Source organism: Ricinus communis, chromosome 1 (genome assembly GCF_019578655.1).
Source record: "Ricinus communis isolate WT05 ecotype wild-type chromosome 1, ASM1957865v1, whole genome shotgun sequence".
Classification (NCBI taxonomy): domain Eukaryota; kingdom Viridiplantae; phylum Streptophyta; class Magnoliopsida; order Malpighiales; family Euphorbiaceae; genus Ricinus; species Ricinus communis.
The window spans coordinates 36,461,942-36,487,644 of record NC_063256.1 but is presented as its reverse complement, the minus strand read 5'-3'; the positions used below and the strand labels follow the sequence as shown (position 1 = coordinate 36,487,644).

Here is a 25,703-nt window from a genome sequence, read left to right as displayed (position 1 = left end):
ATGATGTGATCTATGACTTGGTAAACACGATAATGGATCTTAAATAACTCAACCCATAATGAGTATTGAACCTTCTTCATCTCGAGAGTGATAGGAATGAAATTCTTGATGTTATTTACAGCAAGAGTGGAATGAAATTTGGTAGGTTCAGCCATGGAAGAGAAGAAGGTGAGAGGATGAAGAAGGAGGATGACAGCTAAACACGATTAGGGTAGAGTAATGCTCCAATACCACGAAGCAAGATCCTTATCCTCCCCGTTAGCATAAGTCAAAGATATATATAATATACAATGCAATATTTTAGGCTACAATTTTAGAAATTAACATAGAATATACGAGGCTATAATTTATATATTAATGTAGGATATACAAGAGTATATTTTACATACTTAAAATGATATATTCTCAAAGATTATAAAAAAATATTATACATATTCTAACATTAAATAAAAAAAAAAATTGTTACAGAATATAGTTTGACCAAATATTTATCTTCTATTTTAAAAGTAATAAATTTATTTAAATTTTATTTTATAGATAATAATAATATCCTTTCAGAAAAACGAAAATATCATAATTGACGATATATGTTGACACTAAAAATAAGAACAAGTCGGTGGAAACAAGGAACGAGGGTAGAATTGTAAATGAAAAAGAAGTTGAGCTTTCATGTCTTCCTTTAACTGACAGTGTTGTCATGGTGGTTTTGTTTATGTGAAAGAGGTTCTCTGCTTTTATCAACAAAAAAACAATAATTCTATCAAAGCCATTCCTCTGCCTTTATTTTCTTATATATATATACAAGAAATTAGTTGTTTTTGAGTTTAGCGTTGAAGATTACTTTTTCCTTTTTCTCGGTTTCATTGGTGTTTCTGTTTGTTTGATGGGAATTATCATTCCGGGAAAGTTCCGGTAATGGGAAAATTGTCTTTTAAGGATTCTCTTAAAGCTCTCGAAGCTGATATCCAGCACGCCAATACTCTGTAACTCTCTCTCTCTCTCTCTCTCTCTCTCTCTGCAATTTTAATTTTTCAATTGAATTTATTCCTTTCATGACTTTTAAAAGAAAAAACCTTCCATTTGTGGAATTAAGTAAATCTGCTTTCTTTGATTGGCAGTTTGATGGTATTAGATGAATTGTTTATTTGATCTTCTGTTTCCTCAAAAGATTATTATTTTTAAATAAAAAAGGAAAAAACTTTTCCTAAATTTCTTGAATTGTTTGCTAAAATACGCAGCCTTTGCTTGCGTTACAATCATAATGAAGTAACCTCAATTAAAGTTAGTGCAATGATGGAAAATATTCCCTGGTCGTAAATCAAAACCAATCATGGAGATGCCAATCATCTTTCATGAGACTGTCATCTTAATGTGCTTTTGAATATATATTATTGTCAATTGCTAACCTTTTGCTCCCTTATTTAAACCGTCACGAATTCAGATTGGGTTGTAAAGAAGGATTTACTTGAATGACAATTCTTGCTGCATCTTAGATTGTTCTGTTGATCTATAGTACTTCAGGTCCTTGATGTTGCTTATCGGTTAACAGAATGTGCATATTTTACTTGTAGCTGATTATATGATTCTCAGTTTTTCACCCTCTTATTAACACAGTGCCTTAGATTATCCAAGGGAGAAAGATGGGGCTCGTCTTCAGATGAGATTATCCTACAGTCAGGCTGCCCAATTTTTTCTTTTTCTTGTTCAATGGACTGATTGTCACCTTGCTGGTGCCCTTGGCTTGCTCAGAGTTCTTATTTATGTGGTGTGTACTTTTTCCTAACTTCACGTTTTGGGTACATTACGACTTTTCAGTTTTTTTGGTTTCCTTTTGTCCTCTTTATTCGTTATTTTTACTATTTTTTTGACATCCTTTCTTTCGATGACCACTGCTTTTATCATTTATTTATTTGCTTTTTCTAAAAAGGAAATATTCAATTTGCTTGTTTATATAATTATTTTGCATTGGATCGCCTTCAACAATGTAGTAATATTATTACAACTTCTGGTTGGGTGTGACAATGTGGTGATTGGTGCAGACCTATGCTGATGGCAAAACAACCATGTCTGTTTATGAAAGGAAAGCTAGCCTTAGAGAATTTTATGGTGAGTCACTCTCTCCTAAATGTGTAATTATGGTGCATTTGATCATAGTTTGTTCTTTTGGGGGGTTGGGAAGTGGTGAATTTCTGGAGGAAACATGTTCAGTATATGAAGTATTTAATGCTTAAAATTTGGATTTCTGTGAACAGGGGTTATTTTTCCTTCTCTGTTGCAACTTCAAAGAGGAATCACCGATTTGGAAGATAAGAAACAGAAGGAGGTTTGTAATATTAGATATAGAAGAAGGGATGAGTTGGAGAAAGAGAGACTCTCTGAAATTGACATAGAAAGAGAAGAGGAGTGTGGGATTTGCTTGGAGATGCACAGCAAGGTTATATTGCCCAATTGCAACCATTCTTTGTGTTTGAAGTGCTATCAGGACTGGTAAGCTTTGTGTCTGTTTTCCTGAAATCTGATTGCCTATTCTGTTGGCCACATATTACCACTGCTAGAAAATTAAATCTGATGATGTGTTATTTTGGTGTTCGTCACAGGCATCAGAGGTCTCAATCTTGCCCCTTTTGCCGAGATAGTCTTAAAAGAGTCAATTCTGGTGACCTTTGGATCTATACAGATAAGTCTGATACTGTTGATTTACCCTTAATTTTGAGAGAGAATTGTAAGAGGCTGTTCATGTACATAGAGAAGTTGCCTCTTATTGTCCCTGATCATGTAATCATTCCCTATGATTCTCATGTTAGGTGACAGTTTCTGTGCTGGAACTTGAAACTTTTACTGTATGATAATCAACGGCTGTATATATTGAAAAGAAAGCTTGGAAATGTAAATGACTTTTGGTAATCAATGATTAGATCAGAGCTAGAGGTTTTGGGAAAATAAATTCTTCAGCGGCAATTGAATGAATTACTTGCTTTTAGAGTCTAGTATCAGGCTGTCATGTGTGAAACTCTAATGATCCACGACTTTGTTGGGAGGATGGTATTTTCTTTTGTTTCAAATGCTTGTTCTGTATATTCACCTGTTTCTTCTACATGATCCTCTAGTGAGATTTTTGGAACTGTAGATGGTCGTTGGTTGTAGAAAATGCCAGTGGCTGACTGACAAGGCCTCAATTTTATAAAGTTTAGAAGCTATGATGGCCATGGCAATTGGCAGGGGCAATATTAGGGAGTCGCCTGGACCTTAAATCAGTGCTTTGGTAATAATGTCTGCCAACTGATTATCACTGATCTAATAGCTTGAAAGAGGGTACTTGATTTACATTAACAAGGTTGCATAGCAAAGAATGTGGAAACTGAGTGTCTTTGGATAAGTATATACAAATGAATAGGCAACTAGGTACATACATTTACACTTACTAGGGGCTTGTTCTGACTCGCTTTTAATCTTCATAGCAAAACAAATCAAACATGGCGCAAGTGTTTTAAGATGAAATGAAATCTGACCAGTTTGGAAATGCCAAGGAATTACGAGTAATTTTGAGCTTGAACATGCATATAGTCTGCGTAAAGGCGAGGTTGGTTTTCTTCGGAATGAGGAATGTAGGCATAGCCACCATGACTAGAGATATCGAGGCCTGCAACTTCCTCATCAATTGATATCCTCAGTATCCTAAGTTTGTGAAGTGCATAGAAGAGAGGCCCCATCGTCACACTGACCCAGCAAGCAATCACTAGAACTGCAATCACTTGTGATCCAATCAGACCCCAACCCCCGCCCAATAAAATCCCATAAGGCCTTACAACACCGCTCTCACCTGATTCATAAGCTTGAATCACGAACTCCTCTTTAGCAAACAACCCAGTAAAGATCAAACCCCAGGCTCCACACCCGCCATGCAGTTGAGTTGCCTCCAATGGGTCATCAAATTGCAATTTTAAGGCCAGTATATTGAGGCCAATAAGTATCCAAGCAGCACAAAACCCACAAACAATTGCTGCCCATGGCTCAACAACTGCACATCCTGAAGTAATTGCAACAAACCCACCAAGCACTCCATTGCAGACATCTAATGCATCCCAATGCCCTACTAGTAACCTCCGGCCGAATAGGGTAACGATTCCTGCTGTTGAACCGGCCAATGTGGTTGTCACTGCAGTCCGGCCAACGGCAGTCCAGTTACCTTGATCGGTTGCATCGGGATAGGGTATGAGAATCTTATCGAACGAGCCGGGGTTAAACCCAAACCATCCAAACCACAACAAGAATGTGCCGAGTACCACTAATGTTGCATTATGGCCACGCATTGGCATAGGCTTTCCAAATGCATCGAACCGACCCACCCGAGGGCCTTCTATGAGAGAGCCCCAAAGCCCAGCAATGGCACCCACCAAATGAACCACACCACTGCCAGCAAAATCAATGGCACCGGACCCAAATAACAACTCGCTTGAATTAGGACTTAGCCAACCACTGGATGACCAAACCCAATGAGCCACAACTGGATAAACAAACCCAGTAAGGAAAAACGAGAAAACAAGGTAAGCACTGAATTGGGTTCGCTCAGCAATTGAACCACTAGTGATTCCAGCGACTGCTATAGCAAAAGCCCATTGGTAAAGGAAAAAACTATAGTCGTAAGTAGTGTTTGGAATATCTTTGAGAGCAAAGTAACATGTACCGATGAAAGGGTTAGAACTGGAGGCAACACCAAATGCAAAAGCAAAGCCAAAAAGGTAATAAGAGATGCTACCAACAACTGCATCAACAACATTAGTGAGCATAATGTTCATGGCATTCTTGGCCCTGACTGAGCCAGCACATAACATGGCAAAACCAAGTTGCATCATAAACACCAAATAAGCTGAGAATAGTAGGTAAATGGTGTTGATAGCGTCTGCAACACTTCGTTCCCATGAGGCATCCATGGCTGAGAGTGAGAAAGAGGGTGAGAGACAGAGGGAGAAGTAGGATTCAGGATCTAGGAAGATGGTTGGTGCTGGTAGGAGATGAGAGACATTACATGATATTTTGTTCAAGTTTGTATATATAAACGGCAGTACGTTGAATGGTAGTTAGTTACCCCCGTGGCCGTGCCCACTTCTACGTATGTATTTTTAGTGGGCCATTACACTAGTTGCTGACCTATGACTAGTAGTGCATTCTGCTTCAGTGACTTGCACGAAATGGATAGGCTTAAAACTGGCTCAATATTTGTTATCATCATGATGCATTACTAGTGGTGTAAATCATGCATAGATTCACTAGACGCAAACAATCTCATCTGGGACAAAGCCTCAAAGGGACTCCAAATTAGCGATTAATTTGGGTAATCAATGCTCAATAGAAACTAAAAGATCGAGTTTCAGGGTATTGCTATATTAGTACGTTTATATTGCTCCATGTAAACAAACAGGACCAATCACGTTCTTGATGGTTTACAAGATTCTGATCACAAATATACCTTTTAATTATCACAAACTTCTAATATATTTCCACACAATAGCACTAGTATTTAAATTTATATTTACAAATGACTGTTTAAAGTGGAACTAATAGGCTTTTAGGTAACTATCATGGTCTCCTACAGGAACCCTGCTAGTGAGAGAAGGTCTCATTGTAACAATTGCAGATTCATTGGCTCCAGCTCTAAGAGCAGCCTTCCCAGCTTCTAGGAATCTCTTAACTGCATCCTCGGCATATCTGTTGGCTTCCCCCACTGTCATGCTTTTCCCAATATCTGGGTAAGTATTCAAGACATGATCACCATTGAGTTGTGAGGCAAGCTGGATCAGTTCGACTTGAAACTCAGATAGACGCATATCTTCTATTGGTCCCCTTGGCCTCAATGACATCTGCACCTCTGGCAGGGTTTCTGCATCCAGATTCCAAGATTAAATTTCCAACCATAAATGCAGGATAATTTGCCAAGAAATGCTTAAATACAAGAGCTTTGTGTATAATCTTGGTATCTTAAAATGCCAAAAGTGGACAAGCACAGTCAGGAGGAGTATTACATAGTTGTAGTTCTAGAAAGTTAGTAGATGTCAAAGGTCTCTTCAATAACTTATTTAACATTTTCACGCATCAGAAACAACAAATTTCTGCAGGCTAGTTTTTGTTTCAATTATGGTTATTGAACAGGAAGAAGCATGTGTTCAAAAAAGAATGCAAGATAAACAGACATGCTTTATCTAGTTGTCAAAAACAAAGAGCACCTTGGCATTTTATTTATATGGAGCTGGCTGCAACGCCCCTCATTATTGCATGTCATTAGACTGCCTATTGACTAGCAAAATCAGACGTATTCAACGGAAGCAAATGAACTCAATTCGACTCAGACTAACCTTAGTCCCAAATCAGTTGGGGTCGGTCAGCCATCGGCAAGCAACTAATGAACACATATACTATTGACAGAATAAATCTCAGAGCTCCCAGTTAACTGAAGCAAAGGTGCATTCACATTCCGGGTATCTAACTAGGCTTTAACCATGGACATAAAAGAATGCAACAAAAGGGGATTACTGCAAACCTGGACAATCATCACGTGGAGTGTCACGAATGTGAAAGTAATCCTCAAAAGTACCAGCCCATGCATCTCTCTTCGTAAGGAAGTTTGATTTCAAGTTAAAAAGCTTCTTTACAGTTGCAGGAATTGAAGAATGCTCAAATTGTGAATGCGGTGTTGGCCCAACAGGCTCATGGATTACTGCACCAAACAATTACCAATAAACCCACTGACCAAAAGGGAAAATTTTTAAACATAATACCTTCACACTGCAGCCGAAAGCATTTAAGAAGCAGAAACAGAAAGAAGTGCTGAACCGTGAGAGTTAACAAGCAAAAACTCACCAGTGCCCTTGTCAATCCAAGGAGAAACCAGAATAGTTGGAACCCGAACACCCAAACGGTCAAACCGAAAGTAAAACGGGTCAGGGCCAACAATCCCATCAGGACTGGGAACACCAGTCACAGGTGTAGGCACATGATCATAAAACCCGCCATGCTCATCATAAGTTATTAACAAAGCCATTTCCTTCCACTGGGGACTAGCCCTCAGTATCTCATACACCTCCTTCACAAACCTCTGTCCAATCGCCACGTCATGTGATGGATGATCGTCATTGGCTGGAAACAGCTCCACGTCAAAGTAACGCTGCTCCACCACCGCATAATTAGGCAACTTCCCTAGCCTGGCATGCCTTCTAAATTTCAACTCATAGTCGTGAAATTTTATCAAATGCTTTAATTTTCTCAGTGATTTGAAGAATAAAGTGGCAGGAATATTTTGGTAATATATCCCAAATGTAAGGTCATTTTCGTCTAACGAGTCAAATATTGTTTTCTGAGGAAATCCATGGATTAGATCTCTGCGTACGTTGCTTGTTGCTCCGTGGGATGTCGCCGAATGTACATAAAACCGGTTCGGTTGTGTTGAAGCCGGAACCGATGCGAACCACCGGTCGAACACCGCAAACTCATTAGCTAGCGCTGTGTAAACCGGCAACCGGTTCGGTTTAAACCCGCTCATGACGGTTCTTGATTTGTTCTCACTCATGGACTCGGCTTGCTGTGCAAACCCATTCATTAATGGCTGGTTTGCTTTGCTGTCTTCATCCGACCCGAATATTTGTTCTCGGATCGCTTGAAAGGAGTGACCCGGGTCCCAGTCAACGAAGACGGCATCATCGGAGACGTAGACTTTCTCAGAGTTCGGGTCGGCGATGGAGACCCGATTATGTTCTTTTCCTGTTAGACCGTCGATATCGGGTCGGGTTGATTTAAGCCAGCCAAGAACATGGTCAAAGGAACGATTTTCCATTACTAAGACTACTAAGGTTTTGATGGGTCCTTTGAATTGGGCTTTGTGCTTTCTGTGTAAACTATTAATGTTCCGGGACTGGGTAGAAACTATTAAGTAAAGAAACAAGGTAAAAGTGATGATGGGTATACGCCGGAAAGCCATTTTCCGGTCACCGGATAATAGAAACGGTAATATACAAGTAGTAGAGAAGAGGTAAAGTTCTGAACTTTGATATAGAAGGACAAGAAAAGGGTATATACTTGATGGATAGAATAATGCTTGGGGTGTGAGCAAGAGAAAAAGCAAATTAATATTTATGCTTTACCTTACTTTTAAATTAAGATTGAAATTATAATTAAAGGAGTAATTACTTTAGATGTTTTTGCTTTAGTAAATATGACGTGACAGAATTGGGTTCATATAATATACTTGTTGTTGACTTTTCAATTTTGGTTGATGATATATGATTTTACCAGTAAATGAATATATTAGTAATGTAATGTCTCAAAAGTGGGTAGGTTTTCCTTTTTTTTTTTTTCTTTTCCTGTCTTCTAGTGCAGGGTGCCTTGTTGCTTCTCTAATCATTCACCCATGAATTTTGACTGATTTTAGGGGATTATCTTTTTATTAGTTTTTGAACTGAGATTTTCTTTTTATTCATTCAATTCAGAAATAAGGAAATGAACTCAAATTTTTCATTCTGGAAATATAAACTAAAAGGTATTTTTAGAGTTTGTTCAAATTAAAAAGATAATTGATGAGCTACAAAAATATATATCAGTGAAAGAAATGATAGTACTGTAGGACCCTGCAAGAAGGAATCCTTCTCTTTCTTGATATTAATACACACAGATACAACTTTGAATAATTGAATAGTCACTGTTAGAGACACTAGGCACCAAAGAAAGGGGCACCAGGCCCACCTCAGCTTCAGAGTTTCAAACCCATAATCAATTTCCTTGGCCGGCTATTCTTTACTTCTTCCAACTTTTCGTACAAACCAACCATTTACAACCAGCCAAAATTCCTCTGAATGAATCGTCAACCTCATGTGGGAAATGGTTGAAAAATATTAGTTTACATACTTTTGCACTCAAGAGAAGAGTTCAAATGCGTATTCTACTTCTGCATGTTGTTTGAAAAACAATCTTAGACAAAATATTCTACATGGAGAAGCTTTGTTGAGCACGCAGAAAATACTAATTCTGGCTCTGCATAAACAGAAGCATGATCCATCAATGTCTAACCACAGTCTAATCTACAATTTCTTAGCAAAAAAGAAAAATGCCAATAACAGGTCCTTGCTAAAACCATTGCTGGGCTAGTAAATTGCCTGATGGGACAGCTGAAATATATCTTCGTCCGCCATCCAGTTATAGTTGCTTAAAAAAGATTCAGTGACAACTTGAGCTTGTTCTGTCGCCATTTTGCAAGCTTATAAAAGGCCCCTCGCGTCATTTGGAACTTCTCTTGAAACTCTTCGTCACTTAAGTAAGCCTAGATGATATCAAAATAGTGTTATGGCATCAGAAACTTTCCCTCAAAAAGATTTGCAGAAAGCCCGAAATACCACATGAAGGCATCACAATTCAGATGAAAGCAAAAGGGTACCTCTCTTTTCGATACATCTATGTCTGTCGCAGGATCACTTGAATCTACTTTCAGTCGCATATATGGATAGATTAATGTGTTTACACTACCGTTGCTACCATCCACCTGAACTAAATTCACATTGCCAGGAGATCTTGCCTCTGCTGTTGGAGAACCTGTGATAACCAATAGTTCATTTGCAAAAGAACAAAAAGAAGTTAGATGTGGAAATCCATTTGCATTGCTTTCTGCAGGCATCCTACGGAACATGCTGTTCAGTAGCACATGCCTTTGCTAGATCATCATGCACTTGAGGAACGGTACTACAAACCAAAATTTGCTGGCTCTGGTTTAAATCAACAAGTTAAAATTCGAACATTACCAGAACTTGCTTGAGAAGGAGATGTTAAAAAGAGCTTCCTAGCAATTGGAGCAGGGCTGGAAACGAGGTGGTTGTATGAGGACTTAGAATTTGAGCCTGATACACTGGATGCAGGAGGTAAACTACTTCCCCTTCCATTTGTACGGACATAATTGCTTCTCAAATCATCTGGAGTAGCTTCCCTAGAGGATACTTTCCGTGAGTTTCGAATAGGAACCTGTATTAGATGTTTTAAGATGAAGCATGAATAGGTGATATTTTGTTACACTTACAGGAGAGTATCATCCAAGAGGTTAATAAATTTAAGCTGAGCAATTATAAAAGGGAAAAATAGTTGACTTCTACAAAGATTAATCTTCTCCCACAAGATCATACAGTCTTTGCCTTGATCATCTCTAGCTAATGAACTATCCAGCTTCTGTATAACTGTATCTGGCCCATAAAGTACAATTGCAATCAATTTGTATTTTAAATGACTAAATACAATCCTGGATAGAAAGTTCGGCATTCCAATTGATATTGCCACAGTAACCCTAAATAAAAGTGCCATCAACCATCGATGTGCCTAATATTATGAACTTGATTACATTTTGGCTATAAAATGTGGCTTATAAGAGAGTCACTTAAATGTGTGCCATGATAATCAACAATTTGAAGCATAGAATATATGGTTTCAGTTCTGATGATTTTCAATGTCCTTTACCTACAATGTTCGGATCAGCAACACTCTTTGGCTATATTGATGTTTATACTAGACTACTCGGGTTTTAAGTGCAACATTGTGATAGTCAGGCCCCAAAGCATAAAAGAAATGGTAGATAATCAATTAACAACCAGAGAAGCAAACAGACTAAAGCAGAACAAATATCTTGTAAAAACAGGAAATTGTCACTAGAGTACCTCAAGATTTTGCTTCTTTCCTTTCAGAAGGGCAAGCTTTCGTTCAAATGAGTTTCCATGCATCTACAAATTCCCAAGACTGAGTTGTAAACTAGCATTCAACTGGTGTACTAAATGATATATAAAAACATATTTCATTTATTGCAACCAAAAGAATAAATACAAACTGATTATCTACATACATTTGCCTTCAAAGAATCCCATTCAAAGAAACGGGTGAAAAACGTCGGTTCCCACCCTTCTGTAACAACATAAATTGGAGTCTCCAAAGATAATCCTTCAACCGGATGAACAGTCTCGAGGAATTTCTGCCAGTTCCAAGTAAGACTATAAGAACAATGAAAATACAGATAAAGATGATAACTGCAGAGCATCAAGTCTATTTAAGTTATTATTCCTTCAGCAGAAGATTTTTTATTTCCAGAGATGTGGGCAGATACAGGGAGAAACCAAGAACTATACTTGGAAGACAATTATAGGCATCCACTTGATGCCTTAAAGCATCAAAATCACTCTCATGCCATTGGACTGGTTGAATAGGATGGTTTAAGGTTGGGTTTGCATCTCAAGAAATAATATACATTTTTATACATGTGGTGCAAAATTAACGAAGGTACTTGACTAATCTTTCCGATAGAGGATCAGATTAGGCAGAGAATTTTTTTTTTGTGGAAAAAAGGACGTTTATCTATAACAAAATGATCTAAAAAATTGAAAATTACCTGGCCAAGCCTAAGGGCTTGCTGCTTGGATTTAACATTTGAATGGCCTCCAATCCAAACATATATTTCTTCATGGCAGTTGAGGATTAAGACATCCTCAGTAGTTAAATCATCCTGAGTAAAGCTATATATCTCTTTTACCTGAAAATTTAAAAAACGTGAAAGATAGTCAAAGTCCTTGAGGATAAAAAGGGAAAAAGAAAAGGAAACAAGAATGATCTCCTGAATGTACCCTCTAGATGAGCTTGTAAATGCTGATTTTTGAGTCCCTAATTTGACAGTTTTCACACTCATGCAATAATGCAAAATATTTTAAATTAAAAGGTCACCAGTTGTGTCTGAAATATGATTTTGATGTCACCTACTATTGGCATTTATGAAGATGCACCAACTTATAATTGCATGAAAAATGCATGTGGAAGTGTACTTTAGCATACCTTGAAATCATCTGAAATGCAATACGACCCAGAAGGAAATGAGCCATTATCATCCATTAGATAAGATTGGACAAGAATTTACACCTGGGATAATTCAGAACCAAGGCAGAGCACATCATCTTTTGCGAGGATAAATTGTAAGAGAAAGGATATTTTGCCTACCATCTGTAAACATAAATGCAAACAAATATGGATCTTCGATGTGTTGTTTTATTGCCTTCCCCTTTGGATACTCTGTTTTTCCACCGAGTTCCTCCCAGAAAATATCAGGTTCACTCCCTTCTCTTACTGATATAGGTTGCCACATTGGCTGCAAAGAACAACAAGGAAAACATTCTTTTTAGTAGGGGGACTCTGTGATGGTTAAGCAAAGAAATAAGCTAAATATAAAAATTTGTAAATTCAGCCTCCAACTGAAAGGGACTGCTTAATTTCCCTTGAAAGGAACAGATCAACAGTAAACATTTAAAGGGAAACTTTGCATGCAACAAGAGTTTAATATTTAGTCTAACAGGTCAAACTATTTGCAATAGTGCCAGTAGCTTGATGGGATCTTCCTTGTATTGAAGTTTCAAGGTAGTCAACTTTTTTCTATAAATTACTAAACCATTTATGATCACGAATCCTCTACTGCAAAATCATAAAATAAATCTCAATATAAATTCAAATGCAGTAAAATCTGAGACCAGTTTTCTATATATAACCCAATTTGCACAAGATTGCATACGTTTATCAATTCCAGCATTCTATCAAGAAGATCACGGTCGATGGTAGATGACAAATTCCCTATCCAAGTAAATGTGGACGTTCCAGTTTGCAGGATGTAACAATACGAGGAATTCAGAGAGCTTGAAACCTGCACCAGTTTTAGCTCAAAATCAATGTTCAAATTATAAGGACATATCCAGTTTCATTGCAGAATACAAACATCACAATATGCACTATATTTTAAAAGATAAAGTACATGAGATAGTGAAAATCTTTGTATCACGCTTTTTTTATTTTTTGAGTTGCAAATGAGGAGAGGACGACTGGAATTTGAGACTTTGCTCAAGTTAAGATATGCACATACCACTAGGCTAAGTCTGTGTATGCTAATCTTTGTATCATGCTTGACAATAAACTAAATGAAAAAATGATTTTTCACAAAAAAATAGTGGCACAGCTTCCTTTTATGAGATAAAAGCCATCAATTTGATTGAAAACCTCATCCTTGATCCTTGATGAAACAATAAAGCAATGAGATAAGAACCATCAAAACAGAAAAATAGTAGGAAAATCATAATAAAGAAATCAAAAGTTGACCATGGATCCACCTTGTGGATCAAAAGTTCATTTGGTGTATTGTACTCTAGGCCACACAATAAATTATTAGGGCTAATCCATAGCATTCCGGTATAGACATAATTTCTATGCACCATAACATGGTTCTTAAATGGTTAAATAGATAGTCGAACATCAGTAAGTAAAGTTGTATCTACATGATAAGAACAAGAGAATCTAGAAGCTCAAACTAGGCAATTTACATGGTGACTCCATAACATTTCAATCATCAAGATTAATTGCCCAACGATTGTCTTACAAAACAACAAAATATCCTTGAGAAGAAGAAGATTAAAGTGAAAATATTATTTAGAATCCACCCTTAAACTTACTTGATCAACTTGGATGGCTTGCATGCTATTTGGACTTGTCCCTTGAACTCGAAAAAGAGCCGTCTTTCCTTCATCATAAGTTTCATCCAAAATACCATTTTCTGATATGAACCTCTTATACCGCTTACTTAAGCCTCCCTATAACAAAAGGTAAAAAAGTAAATATCCCACCATCACTCATAAACATAATAGGAAAGTAGAATTCGCTGCAGGAACAAAAAAGAGAACAAGAAAAAGCAAAAGAGCGCTAAGTTAGTACAGACCTTGAAAATGATTACTGTCTGGAAAATCAAGAAAAGTTGAAGTGGCTCCTTATCCCCAAAAACTTGAGCCTGAACCATGAATATCAGCTTTAAAATCGAAGGAAAAAATTAGACGGAGTAATGCAGGTAGAGCAAGTTAAATGTCTAGGAATATACAACTGTGGATGTGGCAATTATTGTTGCAATTTGATACAACTCAACCATAGGAAATTATGTGAAACTTCTTAAAAGGCTTGAATCTTCATAAAAGTATTCTAAACAGCAGAAATAATATATTCACGATAAACTTAAAAAAGAAATTAAATAAGACAACAAAGATAAATCTGCAATCCAAAGGAGCAGCTAATAAGCTACAACTGAAATCAAATTCTTAAGTTGAGGGTGACACTTGATCTGCTCTTGATCATACTTTTGAGAAAAACATTAGTAAACCAGCGCTAAAGTGATAACCATGCAGACAACTTGATCTTAAGCAATGAGGGATAGTTTACTGCAGGGAAATATACATGCTAACCCATGCCACTGATGTATGCCCATCACTTCCAGCTTAAGAAATTATCTTGATTACATGAAGACAGCTACTAAATAATTTGAATGAAAGCTAGCATATGGCAAGAACAACATATGACTAGTACTTGAACATCTATGTTAACATTTTGCTTCAGAATAGTTTGCCTAAAGTACAAATATCTAACTGTAGAAGGATTTTCCAGAGATAAGGTCATGTAGAAACAAACTAGAACTAACCAGAACAGGATCCCCCTTCGTTGAGTCTGCAATAGCATTTATATGGGAGATGGCATCAACTCTATCGTCCTGCAAACAAGGAAAGATCATAAGTAGATAAGGCAGAACATGATTTGTAAATCGATTAATGAGCCTATCTACATTTTCAATTTGTATCAGAGGTATCAAACTTGAGAGAGAGAAAGAGAGAAGTAAAAAGAAAATTATAGAAGAGTTTTGGACTCAATTAGTTTGGCTAATCTTTAACATTATGCAAAGACAAATTCATATAATCCTTTTCTTTTAATTTTGTTTTGATCATTGGACCTTCTTCTGGAACTTCTAAGATAAAGAAAATAAAACTTCATTAAAACCTTTAATTTGCTGAAATTAGAGAAAGACCTGCTTCCATAGAAAATTATAGTCACCCGACTCTTACCCCAAGTTCTATATGTCATGTAAAAGCATCGTTGGTAACATGTGCAGACAGTATTACACCAATTGACTTAAGACAAAGAAAAATGTATGACTAATGTGCTTTGAAATCTCCAGAACTCATCACATGATTTTTTGCTACTTGCTAGAAGTAAATTCTAGCATCATTATTTAAGTAGTACATAGATAAAAACGATTTTTGAGATTTTATTTCACCATCGCACCTACCTGTATGCTTTCACGACCAAGCCATGCATAAAGTAGATTTTCATCCCTTTCATCACCAGTATATGTATATTGAATAACGTAACAATCACCACTGAAAAGCTTTATCTGCTTTTGAACTGGAAGAAGGATCAATTCATCACCATTCACCCACCAAACCTAAATCATTAAAGTTATAAGATTATAGTAATTTGCAGCAAAACTGAAAAACAAGTTATATCTCATAAGACAGTACTTTTAGTTTGCCTTGGCAATTTATGTAGGGCTGGAAGACTTCATCATCAGGTAGCTCCTTCACATCAAAACCTTGTTGCTTAAACATTGCTGAAAAATGTAAATAGAAAGTGCAATGAAAATCGTTAGCGTTACAGGAATACTTACACTTCTAGGTTCTAACTAGTACTTCGTTTTCTAAATTCCCATCTAATTTCGCTACAGTAACAGACCTGCCACTTTTCCCCGGCCTTCTTCATATAACTTGGGCTCCATTTGTGGCCAACTCTCAAAGTATGATCTAAATATGGGAGTTTCTAATCCTTCAGTTAGAAAAGTTAAATAGGTTTCAGTGGACCTGCCTTCATTTCTCAGAAAATCCTGCAAATAGTAGCCAATTACAGGTTAGAAATGATGCACTAGAGGATCATTATGCCGGTACTTAATATGGTATTTCCGAAAATTGTGAAGTGCAACTACTTGACATACATATTGAATGTACCCAGTCAATTAAAGGAAAGCTTTGAACTTACTTGATTTCGAGTCAAATGATCACTTCATTAAAGGTACTGAAATTATAGTGGCAGAGACAACTATGATCTTGGTAATTGTAATACTGTAACAGGCAGATTAATTCTTTACCTTCAAAAAATCTTTGTAATGTTCATTTTGCTTCCTTGTAGTGAGTATAGGTTTTATTACTTTAACAGACACTATTATTTCAAACATTAAAGTAGCCTCGTCATTTGGTTTCATGAAGACTTTATTACATGTTTGGAAAAGCATGCAAGTTTTTGCAGTTCATCCTTCCAAGGCCACCACAATCCTATCATAATATACATATAACTAGACATCTCAACCATGCTATCCTTGGCACAAATTAAATTCTTCCCAACAATTCAACTATCTGTCCCCATGTGCCATTCAGGGTGAGTGTGCAAAGAGTGTATGAGAAGAAGATATTGATGCAGAAAAGTTGTCTTACTTCAATAACAGATATTGATGTCTTCCGTTCTGTAATTGAAGTATTTCTACCCATCCATACAAAAGTCTCCGCACCGCAATCCAGCATATAGCATTTGTTTGAATCGAGCATTTCTTTGTTCAATGAATTGCCTTCTTTTGGACATAGTTTTCCCTGTGTTGTTATCCTGTTAATACGACCACCTTTAATAACTTGTAAAAGTACAGCATGAAATTTAATGTGAAAAACCAACAAGACGGAGAAAAACACAGATGCAAGCCATAACAGAAAGAAAAACACTCATGCATACCAAAACCTGAATAGACTGAAGGTTAATAATTTTGTGTAAGTTAGGAGAAAGAACATTTATATAAATTCAAGGCACAATGGATGTACTGATGCTTGGCTAACCTATAAACTAGATGCCAACGTTAGTCATCCCAATCCTAGCAAGCTTGTTGGGCTTTCAAACAAATAACACACTCAGGAGTTTTCAGGACCAGGATTAGACTCAAGTTCAAACAAGTAAAGATGCGACTGGAAAGGAAGGTAAAACTTACCAGAATAGTTGTACAGATGGAGTTTCAGTGTCTTTCACAACACCAGAAGGCGAGTCCTTTGGTATGGGAGCATAACCGCCAAACAAACTCCAGAATTCACCAACATCAGAATCACCAACAAATTTTCCATCCTCTGCAAGGCCAGAGCAGTTAATTGCAATCCCTTCTTTGTAGAAGAAAGAGACAGAACCAGAGATTCCAACCTATAGTCACGACATCACATTTTCCCCCATGTTTGTTCTCCTTGATATATTGAACGACCTCCAAAGCTTTAGCTCTTTCTTGTATGCTAGAGTTGCACCCACAAAATAGGAAAATTTTTGATGCAGTGTCGAGTACGAATACATCATTGTGATTCAAGGATGACCGAGAAAAAGGCACCTAATCAGAATGAATATCTTATAAATCACACTGGTTGCTCTCTAGCTAGTCCTAGAGAAAACACACGCATGACATTTTCCATTAACAATGCAAATAAAAATAAACACAAATTACATCTGATATTTCTTATTTTCTAATAAGCAAGTTGGATAATTTGGAAAACTGAGAGCGTCTTAGGTACACATAGCAAAATGAAGAAATCAATTCTAACCTTTTCCTTTTTGGTTCTGAACATTCAAAAGGATACAGTAATAATACACAATATTTAAATTCGGGCAGAGTTTAAACTGGCATATGATTGTAATGATAATGATATATAAATTCTTACACTGACTTGGAACAAGCGTGCATCTTAAAGTTGGCTCATCTAACTTAATTCAACATCGTTTACGGTCATCAATACATTATGAAGCACATTTGCATATGGCAGGGACAGAGAGCTATATATAGCAATGCCATGATTATTTACAAACTCAAACTTTCCCTAAACTAGACAATACAATGGCACTGAATATCAATATGAAGGTCATAATGACCTGAGAATTCAATTTCCAAAATCATGACAGTTGTCATTTATTAACCTTGAAAGAAAGTATAAGCTTACTTCTTTCACAGAAACAACATGATCACCCTTGCATTTCAACAATTTGACCCTGTACGAATCGCCATTTAATTTCTCAGGCTGTGACAGATAAACTCCTTCAACAGGTATAATACAAGGCTTGAAGTGTGACAAGAATTTCTCTGTTTCTTGGCCCTGTACTTCCCTATACTGCACCGTACATGACCCTAGAGCTGCATCTAATTCTAGTGCTTTATCTGATGCCAAGACTGATTCCAGCTGCAAATATGGAATAAGCAACCTTACAATAAAATCATGTAGTAATATCAAATATTAATTTCCTGAGGGTCACTTAAATCAACCGTCTAGACATGGGCGCATTATTATAACACATAAAGCCATCAACTTCAGTGAGCTTAATGATTTCATTCATCAAGCTCCTAGCTTATGTTGACGAGAACTGAGGTAAACTACAGGGAAGCTCCTCTAGGCTCCCTTTGCTTCCTCTAACTTAAGGAAAACAAATAGCACATGTTTTCTTAAATAAAATTCCATGCTTAGGAGATTGGTTAGGTAACAATCCTAATGTTGTAGAAGTTGATAATTCATTAAGAATGCAGTAAATTAGTTGATTAAGACAGGATTTAAAAAAAAAAAAAAAAAAAAAAAAACCTCAGTAGCATTGTTTCCTATCCAGTAATGAATGTCATGCTGAGGAGGTCCATTTTTTAGCAAAACAGTCTGTCCATAAAACAAACAAAGTAAAACATTAGTAACTTCAAATCCTCGATTATAAACACATCAAAATGAAGAAACAGCAAAGTCAAAAAAAAAAAAACCATACATTCAAAACAATATATGCATTTCCAGAATAAAACTTCCCATGCAGAGATTTCGGGACCGGAACCAACCGTAGATTCTCCACGCACCAGATCTCCAAACCTCTATAATCACAGCATTTATAAGGAAAAACAAATGCAAATACAGAAAAGAAAAAGAAAACCTTCAAAACAGCTCGAGTGACACCAAAAGTAAGCAAAAGCTAAAGGATACGGTTTTGCTCCTGCACCCAGAAAGGCGGAGTCAGCATCTTTAGTGACAAGAGCCATTGTCTTCACTCTCGTAGCTCTGCGACTGTGATTTAGAAGTTAAAAATTTCCATAAGAAGAGGAATTAAGCTGAGCTGAGCAGAAAAAACTTTTACCAGCAAAATTAAAAAGGTTAAAAAAAAATGAATTAAGAGGAATGATTAAAGTTCAAAAGGAGTGATTAATTAATGTAGATTAGAGAGAGGAAGCAATGTTTAAAGTTTAAACTTAATAAGACTGTTGTTGTTGCAACCTAAAGTGGGAAGGACAATTTACTTGCAAGAAAATAATAGGCGGCATGGGCTTGGCTTTGTCGGCCATCTAACAACGGGACCCACAAACTGTCAACTTTTTGACTTTTTCCTTTTTTTTTTTTTTTGAATTTCCGGTATACTACAAACTCTCATGGAGGATTATGTAGTTTATAGGAATAAGGTTAGAATTGTCCCTAAACTTATTGTAAAAGATTAAATTGATCCTTTTGATCTTTCTGGATCATTTTAACACACAACTTTATAATTTCGGCTCAAATTACTCCTTTGTAATTGTTAAACAAGTGCATATAATTCACCTTCCAAAGAATAATATATGAGTAAATTACTTGATTATTTATGATAAGTATTTGTGTTATTTTTTGCCTAAATGTTAAATTGTGTGTTAATTATTTAAAAAATAATTATTATTATTTTAAACTATCCATTATTATTTTCAATTCGCTATTAAATTTATTACTAATACACTGTAGCAAAACCATAACCAGTATTAGCACCAGTAGATCATTATTGCTAGCAAACCACCCACAACCAACGTTAGCATTATCATCTACTACCATTAGCATCATCAGAGGTGACCGTCGTCGTCAAACCACCCCACTGGCATTATCAGCATCTGACTTGACCACTGAATATTAAATTTTACTATTTACAACCATCTCTTTCAAATTTAAAAAATAGCCAACAAGATATTAAAAAAATATATAAAGGACTCGAATATAATGTTTAACAGCGTAAAATAATACAAAGAAATTAAAAATATAAAAGTTAAAAAATTATGCCAAAAAGTGTTGTATTTACAGATTTAGAAAGTTACGTCTACTTAAAGAAAATATAAGAAAAAACTCCGGGAACGCCGCCATTGATGAGTTGAGGAATCCAGCAAGTGAAGACAAAAACATTGGATGTACAGGAATTAGACAGTTCGTCAATCTCACCGCGACAATGATTTCATAACTTTAGAACATCATCATTAATTACATTAGTTTTTTGTCTTAATACGACCGGTGAAAAGCGTTGAGCCATCAATTACCACACTGTGATATGATAACACGCGGAAGAGGGAACACCACTTTTTTTTCCTTTTTTCTTTCTTTTTATTTAGTTAGTAATCTACCATAATTTAAAGCCTGTAAAACATAAATTTTATAAATAGTATAATATTATTTTAAGAATATAATATAATTAAATATTTTATAATATAAAATTTCAAAATTTTAATTAAGTTAATTAATTTGTATATTCTTGACTTTTTTTTTCAAACGTTTAAATATTATTTAATATATAATATTTTTAAAAATTATATATATATAAAAAAAATAGATATTGTTATTTAATTATTCTTTTCATTTTTTAGCACATAATATTGCTAATTTTTACTGACGTAATGATGACGTGATATAATATTTCATTAATATAAGTTGTTTTTATGTGGAACTAGTGTGACGTTGATCTTTTTTATTTAATATAAGGATTACATGAGCAAACTGACTTTATTAAAATAATACATAATAAAATCTCGTTATAATTATATATTTTTATAAAAATAATTTTTATATAACGATAAAAAAGTTATTGTTATAATATAGATTAGAAATAAATTCTCTATTATAATAAGTTATATATCTTTTAAAATTCATTTTAAGAAAATATCCCTCTATATAGTAATATGTATATATATAATTTATAAAAATATATTGTTATGATATATTTTATATTATTATAATATTATTTTATCTCATCAATTTTATTTATATAATATAATAATATATTTATATATCTTATCTCTCGGTTTTGTTATTTCACCAATAATATTAAATTTAAAATATAAGAAAAATTTAGTATTCAAATCTTGTTAAAATTACAACCTCTTTATAGTCCTAAACTTTATTAAGTTCCAATTATATGACAATAGAGAGATTTTGTTGTACGTAATTTTGCTAATGTACTAAACTAAACATCAATAAAAATTATTTATGTATTTAAAGTTGAAAAACAATTATACTATAATTCTATGAAGTAAAAATTAATTTAAAATTCTGCATAATTAAATTTATATGAAATTGATTATATCTAAAATAAATTCTAATAAAATTAATAGGATGAATTTCTTTATAGATTTAAGTCAAACATAAAAATTAATATTATTAGAATGATTAACTTTCTTTTTTCTGAAATATCTTTCCTTTTTTCTTTTTTTCTTCATTATTAGAAATTTTGAAATCTCATCGAAAGAAAAATAAATAAATCTCAATTTAGCTCATACTCTTTGCAATTAGGCTCAATTTAATCATTGTCTGATCTTTCCAATCAATTCAGTCCAAAATTTTCTATTTCTTTAACTAATTTGCAAACATATTTTTAGTCAAGAGAGCACATGATATATACTATATTTATTATAACATGTAGTCAGATTCCGCCACTAAACTGTTTTGCGCAAACTCAAGTTGGCAACCTAATTTATAGTGTGGAGTCAATTTGGTCATATTTAGAAATTATTAATTATAATAAGTCAATTATCTAATTAAACTTATTCATTAAGTTTTTTATATATTTTATATTTTCATAATTAGTTTGCAGTAAATATTGGTGCCAGCAATAAATTTGTTTTGTAATTGTATTTAATATTTTATATAGTGATGGATAAAAATATTTATAAGTGATGGCGTGATAATAATTATGTATATGATAAAAAAACAATGACGGTGTTATTGAATTATTAATTCATTTATATAATTTGTATTCTATTGACAATACGAGTAATATTAATAGTGATAATGATAAAGTAATTTTGATGGATTTAATTGATTAATAATAAGTTAGGAATAAATATTTAAAGTGCAATTTAATCTTAAAAAAAGTAAGCTCGGTTGATATCTTTAACATTATAGAGCTTAATTCTCTAAAATGAGCAAAAGAAATGTAAAAACTTGGGATAAATTGGCCGTAAAGATGGAAAAGTAGACAAATTAAGCCAATTTGCAAAGTTCAGGGGTCAAAACTGAACTTTATCTCCAAAAGAAAATGAACGATGATTGTAAGTACTGATTAAGGCATCATCAGTCGATCAATCAAAAAGACAGAAAAAGAATGAATCCGTTAACTCTGGTGAAGAGAATTCAAAGCATAAACTCAAAAGAAGCAGAATTAGGGATTTCAGAGGAAGCTTCATGGCACGCCAAATACAAATCTTCCGCTTATGTTTTTGTCGGCGGTATCCCTTTCGATCTCACCGAAGGCGATCTCCTCGCCGTCTTTGCTCAGTCAGTGCCCTCTCTCTCTCTCTTCTACAGAACTCTGCTTCTTCTTCAATTATTTCTTTATATGTATTCTATTGTTACATTATTTGCTGTTTTAAGTAAGCAAGGGTTTCTTTGTCTTTATTATTCTTTCACTATGTGATTAATGTGCCAAGTATTCACCTGAGATTGGGGCTAATTATTTTTCAGATGTGGGGAGATTGTTGATGTTAATCTAGTTAGAGACAAGGGTACTGGTAAATCCAAAGGTTTTGCATTTGTTGCTTATGAGGATCAAAGAAGCACTAATCTTGCTGTAGGTTAGTTCTTTTTTTTTTTTTAATTATTTACCATCACTCTTTAATTATGATGAGGGTTTACCCAATTTGTTTCTTCCGCTTATGCTTTGATTTATTACTTTAGATAATCTGAATGGAGCAACAATTGCTGGACGGATTATTAGGGTCGATCATGTTAGCAACTACAAGAAGAAAGAAGAGGAAGATGAAGAGACTGAACGCCAGAAGAGAGAAGCTCGAGGAGTTTGCCGTGCTTTTCAGAGAGGTGAATGTACTCGTGGAGCTAGCTGCAAATTTTCCCACGATGAACAGGTAAGACCACAATATCTATTGGCTTATTAGACTGCTTTTACACACTGTAGTTGTTCGGGTGTCCTCCTTGATTGTTATTCTCATGCTGAAGTTACAAATACTGAAGATTCTCGAAACAAGTTTGAATATATTGATATCAAATTCAAGAAAGAATTCAGAGTATCTGAATTTGATGTTAAATGCTATCATACATTTGGGTCTACCAGCTATTTAAGCAACACGATCAGTAGAATAGTTACGTCAGCAAGTCAATGAGAATCATTTCTTATTTATTCCATAATTTCTTGCTTGGTTATGCACGTGATGGTTAAGGGCTCAGGGGCATTTACTATTCTTTCACAAATTTTAATTATGTTGTCCTCTTTATTTTGCAAGTTATAATCTTATTTTTTGAGTTGATCGTTGTGTACATCCTTGTTTGCATGGTTCAAATAAACTGGTAAACCCAATGTGTTGGAACTGGTTTAGATTGCATGTCAATCCATTCTAGTGAGACCAAGATTCAAGCCTACATTGTCAGTTTGTTCAAGCAGGTCACTTCCAATTTGACCAGCCTGAACCACGTATACCCCTGATCTTTACCTGTATTTGTACTCTATTGCACTTCTCAGTTACGAAGAGTGTTTGTTCTCAACTTTTTCTCTTTTACCTAGAACATTTTTGCGGACTGTGATCTTTCACTTATTTATCTATTTATTATTCTTTTTATGGTGAATGAGGATTGGTTGAAGGATAAATCAGAGATATGTTCTCACACATAGTTTAGATCATATGGCTTGAGAGGATTGCTTCATCTTTTAGGAGTACAATTAGTGTTTAATAGGCTCGAGCTTATTTTAGTCAGATAATTGTGAGACTTGACTAGCTTTCACAGTTTTTTCTTGGGTACTTCATTAATTCATTTTTCCCATATCAACTCCATAAATCTATGTTTTGTTTCTTAACTGTATGGGTGGCAGGTCATTGGCCTGGACTGCATTAGTGGTTGATGTTTCCAAAGGTAGGGGCAATGAATCTCTAAGTTGGTAGCCACTGATATGGCTTGTGCTTTGGAACTGCTCAGTTAGACAAAATATATGCTGATTGATTCTTAAGGATCCAGATCCCTATATTGTATGGAATTGCTCAATTATGAGAATTTGGCATTAAACAAAGTTCAGGTTTGATACTAATTGATTTTGGTGAGCTCTGAGTTGTGATTGTTTGAGATAAACAATTATATATTCTTCATCTTCTTCGGAACTTTTCTCTTTTCCGATAGTTTTAAATTAATTTACTACTCCCTGGTATCCCTTCATGCCTTTTTATGCATTTCCTTGTTAAAGTTGAGGATTCAAATGTTTGGCAAATATTTTGGTTTTATTGATTCATTCTGCATTTCACCTAGTGTTGAAATACCTATTTATACTTCTCTTTCTTTCTGCATCCAGAGAGCTGCAAACACTGGGTGGGGTCCTCAAGATAAAGGTCCAAGATGGGGACATGACAGTTTTGAGAGTCTGAAAAAGAACGATAAAAGATCTGCCAAAGAAGGGCCCTCAGAGAGTCACATTAAACAGACTGATAAGAGGGAGGACAATAGATTGAGAAGGCATGATGCTAGCGAAATTGAACGAAAGTCAAGAGAAGATTATCATATGAGAGATGAGAAGAGATCGAGAAGGCACGACGGTGATGAGTTTGAGCCAAAGATGAGAGAAGATAATCATAGGGAGGATGAAAAGAGATTGAGAAGGCATGGAAATGGTGAGTTCGTGCCCAGATCAAGAGAAGATTATCATAGACGTGATGAAAGGAGATTGAGAAGACATGAAGATGATCGCTTTGAGCCAAAGTCAAGAGAAGATGATAATTTAAGGGATGAAAGGAGATTGAGAAGGCATGATGGGGATGGATTAGAGCGAAGATCGAGAGACATTGATGATAGTAGGGAAGAAAAGAGATTAAAAAGGCATGAATCAGGATCCTATGTTAGAGAAGATGATGATAAGAGAGCACAGGAAAAATGGTCTGCTCATGGTAAGGATTCTTCCTCCAGTCATTACAGAGAAAGAGATGATCACAGGCGTAAGTCAGATAAATGAGGATGCTTGCGCAGGAAGCTCTCCAAATTGGAACAAGGGCATTCGAAGAGCTCCAACCCATTTTTTTGTGGCTAAGCTGAGGTTTATCTGTACTTCGCTTAGAATGTGTACTGTTAACAGGAAACATCTCCACTGTTGCAACTTGATAGATCAGAATGTATGATGATATGTTTTGTGGTTTTTAAATGGATGAATTTTCAGCGTAGTTAACATGGTTTTTAGCACAGGGAAAAGAGGCATAGCGAGCACTTCATTTTGTACGAAATGCCCTTGTAATGCGAGAATGACTGCCTGCCTAGCGACACTTCGTTTTGAGATGAGATACTCTTCTTCATTTCACAGCCCAGGTCTCTTCCTTGCCAGATGCAAAATGGACCTTAAAAAAATTAGGATAGCTACTGATAACCTTTGTTTTCTTTTGCTTCAGTTTGTACGAGTGAAAATCACATGAACATTTAGCTGTTTCGATTTTTTTTTTTCTTAAATGCAGCTATGTTGATGCATCCAGATGTTAGTAATTTGTGTTCGCATTGCATTATACGGATTCCTCTTCTAGGCATGTTTTAAAGCCTTTCTTTTCTGGAATG

General features: G+C 35.2%; 5 protein-coding genes across 5 annotated transcripts; 2 read left to right on the top strand and 3 right to left on the bottom strand.

Moving 5' to 3' along the window:
* The first annotated feature begins 684 nt into the window (after nt 1-684).
* Nucleotides 685-2,940, top strand: LOC8286443 (E3 ubiquitin-protein ligase AIRP2). Its single transcript, XM_002525588.4, has 5 exons — nt 685-983; nt 1,615-1,765; nt 2,040-2,106; nt 2,253-2,487; nt 2,598-2,940. The coding sequence occupies exons 1-5, from the start codon at nt 916-918 to the stop codon at nt 2,806-2,808; spliced, it is 732 nt and encodes a 243-aa protein (XP_002525634.1). The 5' UTR covers nt 685-915; the 3' UTR covers nt 2,809-2,940.
* Nucleotides 2,941-3,298: 358 nt separating this feature from the next.
* On the bottom strand, nt 3,299-5,085 carry LOC8286442 (ammonium transporter 1 member 3). Its single transcript, XM_002525587.4, has one exon. It carries the CDS (start codon nt 4,929-4,931, stop codon nt 3,531-3,533), a length of 1,401 nt encoding a protein of 466 aa, XP_002525633.1. The 5' UTR covers nt 4,932-5,085; the 3' UTR covers nt 3,299-3,530.
* A 281-nt stretch (nt 5,086-5,366) lies between these two features.
* On the bottom strand, nt 5,367-8,122 carry LOC8286441 (non-specific phospholipase C1). The gene is made up of 3 exons (XM_002525586.4): nt 6,856-8,122; nt 6,536-6,712; nt 5,367-5,878 (listed from the first exon to the last, which is right to left on the bottom strand). Exons 1-3 carry the CDS (start codon nt 7,967-7,969, stop codon nt 5,556-5,558), a joined length of 1,614 nt encoding a protein of 537 aa, XP_002525632.1. The 5' UTR covers nt 7,970-8,122; the 3' UTR covers nt 5,367-5,555.
* Nucleotides 8,123-8,597: 475 nt separating this feature from the next.
* LOC8286440 (villin-1) lies at nt 8,598-19,430 on the bottom strand. The gene is made up of 22 exons (XM_002525585.4): nt 18,876-19,430; nt 18,667-18,766; nt 18,495-18,563; nt 17,865-18,101; nt 17,083-17,260; nt 16,880-17,012; nt 16,341-16,506; nt 15,589-15,736; nt 15,378-15,466; nt 15,146-15,301; nt 14,504-14,572; nt 13,757-13,825; nt 13,494-13,631; nt 12,566-12,694; nt 12,001-12,148; nt 11,839-11,849; nt 11,402-11,542; nt 10,862-10,987; nt 10,680-10,742; nt 9,780-9,996; nt 9,419-9,573; nt 8,598-9,304 (listed from the first exon to the last, which is right to left on the bottom strand). The coding sequence occupies exons 1-22, from the start codon at nt 18,929-18,931 to the stop codon at nt 9,191-9,193; spliced, it is 2,712 nt and encodes a 903-aa protein (XP_002525631.1). The 5' UTR covers nt 18,932-19,430; the 3' UTR covers nt 8,598-9,190.
* Nucleotides 19,431-22,234: 2,804 nt separating this feature from the next.
* Nucleotides 22,235-25,619, top strand: LOC107261762 (zinc finger CCCH domain-containing protein 25). The gene is made up of 4 exons (XM_015723280.3): nt 22,235-22,445; nt 22,632-22,741; nt 22,845-23,032; nt 24,463-25,619. Exons 1-4 carry the CDS (start codon nt 22,273-22,275, stop codon nt 25,114-25,116), a joined length of 1,125 nt encoding a protein of 374 aa, XP_015578766.1. The 5' UTR covers nt 22,235-22,272; the 3' UTR covers nt 25,117-25,619.
* The last annotated feature ends 84 nt before the right edge of the window (nt 25,620-25,703 follow it).